The sequence below is a fragment of the Odontomachus brunneus genome, unplaced genomic scaffold (genome assembly GCF_010583005.1).
Source record: "Odontomachus brunneus isolate Ranch 3 - 2012 unplaced genomic scaffold, Obru_v1 Obru_scaffold_196, whole genome shotgun sequence".
NCBI classification, from domain to species: Eukaryota; Metazoa; Arthropoda; class Insecta; order Hymenoptera; family Formicidae; genus Odontomachus; species Odontomachus brunneus.
Genome location: NW_022639646.1, coordinates 2493 through 7756, shown reverse-complemented (window position 1 = coordinate 7756; position 5264 = coordinate 2493). Strand labels below are relative to the sequence as shown.

The following is a 5264-nucleotide window of genomic DNA, read 5'->3' as shown; positions in this document are numbered from 1 at the left end:
AAGATTTTCATGTTCAGTACATGCCAGATACGTTAAATTCTCTTGACTATAGATACCAGATTGATCACCTAAAAACTGATTCCAGAGATATGGACTTGCGTCCATCATACCTGCACAATATATCCATTCCTTCCACCACGGTAGAATTCTATGATATTCATCAGAAATATAAATATCTCACAAAAATATTTAATTTCAAAGCATGTTTTCTCCAAATTAATATGATATGATATTACTTATGTATGATATGATGTGCGAGAAAAACATGATTAAAATTATAGCTAATTGCAAAGTAAAGTATACGCACTTAGAGGGATATGTGACAAACAAACTAAGTTTAACAGTGGCAGCTTCTTTACATAATTTATGACCGAATTTACAAGCCCATCTTAATCCTAATAATCTTAAAGATTTTATCATATCATCATCCTTAATATATTCTTCATATCCGATCTTATCAAGAAGACTGTTCAAGATGTCTGACAAATATGACTGCGTAATAATATTAAAATATATTTAGTAATATTTAAAAAACACATGAATTTTAAATTGATTGTTTTTTGTAATGACATAACATATGTGGATGTATATAGAGAAATTATTTGGTACTTATTACGTACATATTACATTGTACGCATTATTTAGATAATATATTATATATCCCTAAACCATTCGACATTTTAATATGCATATTATGCATAATATATACTGGATACATATTATGTACTGACTAATTTATATATATAAGAGAATGTTTTACAACTTGCCTTGTAACGTATACTTTCTGGTAATTCAAAATACTTCGACATGTACGTAAAAATATTGAACATAGAATACCAGGCTACATAATGACTTTCTCTCTTTAGGTATTTAAGTAGATATAAGAAGGTGTTAACATCATGTTTACCATTTATCACAAAATAATACGCATCATCAATTAACTGAGCGCGATTCAAAACATTAATTTGTGTATAATTATGATAGATTAAGTGAGTAGAGATTTTCACCCAATTATTGGAGTCGTAATTGACGCGATAATATCCTGCAGATAAAAAAAAAATAGCATTGTGTTAAGCTATTATATCATATTTTTTAGTCATATTTACTGAGGACTGTTAGTTCTCATGTTTCTTTCTAGACAGTATAATAAGAAAGGTTCGAAGATTTACGTATATTATATAAAATATAAGATATAAAACGTTACATAACCTAAAGTAAACGTATCATCATAGATATTTAGCGATAAATACTCACCCATTTGTTCCACATTCACAATTATAAAATCATACATATCAGTTTCAAATGTATATACGTTGCTTAAACAATCGAATAAGATTTTGCTCGGTGTATTATACACGAAAGTACGATTTGATATTATAACATAAGTTATGGGTATCTTCCACCTCGTTTCGTTGCAAGTATATACCGAAAGTATTATAGAACCTGTATTATTATCACAATCGACTTTCAACTCGGGAAAATGCCTTTGCGTTATCCATGTGTCCATTATTTCAGTTATGTTGTAAGGCATTTGCTTGTTTAAAAGCCTTTACTCTGTGGTCCAGAGGTCACTGATAGAGGCTGAGATATCCTCACTAAACAAATAAAATTTAACTTAAATAACTCGTAATTTTTGTATTGTTTTAAATAAAGAAGAAAATGACTGCCTTATTTTACATCGATTTATGTAATTTATTATCTCAGCACCCATGATAACGCATTTCATAAACGCATTACTGACATCTCCAACGTCAAATATGTGTCATTAATAGGTTAGTTAATGTCGTATTGTAATTTAGGTAAAAATATATCAAATGATATATGTATGACATCTTAAAGACATCTAAAAGAAATCTTAAATTTCGAAAGATCTTATAATATCTTGCGCCCCGACATAAGGACGTCATCGAAACATTGTTTCAAGACGCATTAAATAAAATGTGTTTAAGATGTCTTTTAGACTTGTGTGTTTTCCTGGAATATATTAATTAGGATATATTGTTATCGTATTATACCATGCATTACTTACCATTCTTCTACACATTTCCGAATACGTTTGGAGAAATATTCCGGCTTCTCAAAAAAATACAAGAACATGCGCATTAAAACAGCTCCTACAATAATTTATAAACATAATTGAATAAATTGACATAACCCTAGTATCACTCTTTGGTGTAGCATATCTATACTATTTTTTAAACGGTTGCCGTTTCTACATAATGAAAAGTACGGGAAGTCGGAGGTTAGAGAAAAATAATTTCCGCTACAACTGCTTGCTGCGTAGCCCTATCTATTTAGCTGTTTAGCAGATTTAGTAAATATCATTGAAATCAATTCTGACGTTAAAATACTTTATATTAAAATAACGTAATTTTTATAAACATTTGTCCCATATCCTTTTCCGGAAAGTTATATACTTCACTTTTAATAATGGTAATTAATTTTATATAATACAGTGTTACAAAAAAAACCATAAATCCCCAAATAAGCTTTGGTGATTATCGAAATTTTTAATCTTTTTTCCAAAATTTCAAAATTTTATAACACCTCAGTCTTAAGCAATATTAGTAGTGTACTCCTGACATTCTAACGTTCAAATTAAAAACGAGATTGTTAAAGAATATCCACTACTTGAAAAAATATGCAGACTCAAAAGTAGCTAGATGTATTACACCCATTATGGTTAATCGGAATTGGAAAGAAGTGTGGTGTGTATGAATTAATATATGTGGATATTGCAATAAATTATATAATGTTGAAAATTGAGTGAGAAGACAGCAAGACATAATTTACTGCATTTTAAACGCACTCTTTACATTAAATAATATCTTATCCGCTATCAATTCTATATTTAAAGCGTTCAGATGTTCTTGAATTATTTAAAAAAAATCAGTTCTTTTCAGTGCTTTAATTGTATAGTATATAGAAGATCATTTATATGAATTTATTACGTCTTACCTTTATTATAATACAATCGGGAGTAATGAATTGCATCAATTTCATCAATGGGAAACAAGATCTTGTTCTGTAACACAGGTGCCATTTGGAAATCGACGTCATAGTATAAAGCACCCTGCATTGTCTGAACGACGGAGAGATCCATAAACGACGAGTAAGTTGAGTTCTAGAAGTGATTATTATTGCCATCGAATTAACACGATATAAAAAACAACGTACGGGTTAACAATATAGAAGAATAAAATGCGTGACCTGTAGAAACGTAACTATATTCTGACAAAGGTAGGAACGTAGACTTACTTGAAAAATAGTAAAATGACTTAAGAAGGATGCCAATATCTTAATTAACCACTGATAAGAAGGACAGATTACTTGACCAAGGACTTCCCGCGCCATAGCATCGCCTATGAACTTGTAGATATTAATTTTACGACCAGGAAAATCAGTATTAGTATCAAACTTAATGCTATGTTCTCTGCAAGATAAACATAATATCATTTTGTGGAATATATCTGGACATAGATCTGGCATCACATATTCATAAATGTTTATTCTTGCGCAATTTTATAGGAAAAAAGTATCTTCCTGAATTTCACTGTTTCCAATAATTACTTTGCCTTATTAAAAGGTATATATTTGTTTCCCAAATTGCCGATTAATATTATAATATCCCTTCTAAATGACAAGAAGACATCGCTCTAAAACTTTCTACTCCATAAGCTATCAGTAGATTATGTAATAACATTAACTGCACCCTGAATACATACCTGTATATAATAACTCCTAAACTTCCTATGACTTGTAACGGAAAATTCGGAATCACGATGTGATCGGTTTTCATAATTCTGTCTTCGACTTTGAAATTAGTTGTCAAATTTCTTTTTATATAATAAATTTCATTCAAAATGTTCGTTTCCTCCACAGTTATATGTAGTTTACACCATAAATACTCGTCCTCCAAAGTATGTTGTATCATATTATCAAGCATAATAATTGCCACTTGACTTGAAGTTATAGGTTTACTAATATGGAAATATGTTAATGACATATTATTTGACTCATGTAACAACTTCTGCACTGGCATATTCGATATAACTTGGTATTGCTCAAAATGCCTGATTACAATCTCATAATTCATATATATTTCCGGCTCGTCCCAACATGGAAATACAGTTCGAGCACGGTTCGATGTCGACAATATTCCAAAAAACGACCTAATGCATAACATTACTTCAGTAAAGATAAAGCAATTTCAATTGTTACATAAATTACATTTGTCAATTAGTTATGTATAAATGGCATTAATTGTTATTGTATTGGGAATTCAGCCTGGATCTTAGAATAATGTTTACGAAAGACGCTCCGTTTATATATTAATAGTAATTAATATCTTTTAATAGTTATATAGTTTGTACAACGATTATAATTGTGTCATTTGATCGTTTAGTTTATCTATTAATAGTTATTAATAGTTTGGAGTAATATACAAATTGTTATATTTTCCGAACGAAGGAATTTACTTCTTTCTACAAAAAATAAATTTGAAGACAATATTACATGACTACTTTATGTTCGGAGTTTATTATTTCATAAAAATTAAAAAAAAAATTACATTTCTTCTAACCAAAAAACATTTACATTTGCAGTTACGTTTATATTTATTTTTGTGGACAATAGAAAGTTCCTTGTAAAATTAAATGGGACGAAAATGCCGCGACATTAAGTATATAAGTATCAGGTGAAATATAACTTTGTGTTTTTTCGCGTACGCGCACGCGTCATGAAAATCAAAGGAAACCATCGCAGCAATATCAATAACTTATCCGAAATCCTAACGTCAAAAAAATTTTGATTATAATATCTTGCAAACTAAAGCCATTAGTATTAGTTATAAAAACATTTTTCTTGTATATTTACTATACCATGATTTCAATTCTGATACAAAATTTTACAATGTTCCACGAGGATATTTCAGCATACAGTTATTTTCTTGATACATTGTACTTGAAATTTATCAACAATCTATTCAGATTGTTAAACATTATATTTGAAAAGAGAAAGAACCAATTAAAATTACTTGACAACTTTTATTAATTTCTTTTTTGTTCGTATAATGTAGTAAAGACGTCCTGTGTTCTTTTTTGTTATGCATTTTGTGCGTACTTATAATAATTTGTTATTAGAATTTTTAGTACTTTTGAATCACATATTGAAATTAGTTTATAGACATTTTCATATACACATTATATTACTATTTGCACAACATATTTTATACGAGATTCAGTTTAAACGATATGCGCGCGTGC

The 5264-nt window shown here is 29.1% G+C and overlaps 2 protein-coding genes across 2 annotated transcripts; both read right to left on the bottom strand.

The window, feature by feature from the left end:
- Nucleotides 1-6: 6 nt before the first annotated feature.
- Nucleotides 7-1672, bottom strand: LOC116851942 (aminopeptidase N-like; the record flags this gene model as incomplete). The annotated part of the gene is made up of 4 exons (XM_032831874.1): nucleotides 1255-1672; nucleotides 768-1042; nucleotides 308-492; nucleotides 7-148 (listed from the first exon to the last, which is right to left on the bottom strand). Coding segments are annotated over exons 1-4 (879 nt in total), but the record flags the coding sequence as incomplete, so codon positions are not given.
- A 1370-nt stretch (nucleotides 1673-3042) lies between these two features.
- LOC116851943 (aminopeptidase Q-like) lies at nucleotides 3043-4504 on the bottom strand. The gene is made up of 2 exons (XM_032831875.1): nucleotides 3726-4504; nucleotides 3043-3433 (listed from the first exon to the last, which is right to left on the bottom strand). The coding sequence occupies exons 1-2, from the start codon at nucleotides 4184-4186 to the stop codon at nucleotides 3181-3183; spliced, it is 714 nt and encodes a 237-aa protein (XP_032687766.1). The 5' UTR covers nucleotides 4187-4504; the 3' UTR covers nucleotides 3043-3180.
- Between the last annotated feature and the right edge of the window lie 760 nt (nucleotides 4505-5264).

Coding starts and splice junctions, on each gene's coding strand:
- LOC116851943 (XM_032831875.1), bottom strand. CDS start 4,186: ATGTTATGCATTAGGTCGTTTTTTGGAATATTGTCGACATCGAACCGT. Junction 3,434..3,725: donor TTAGGAGTTATTATATACAG/GTATGTATTCAG, acceptor TTTATCTTGCAG/AGAACATAGCATTAAGTTTG.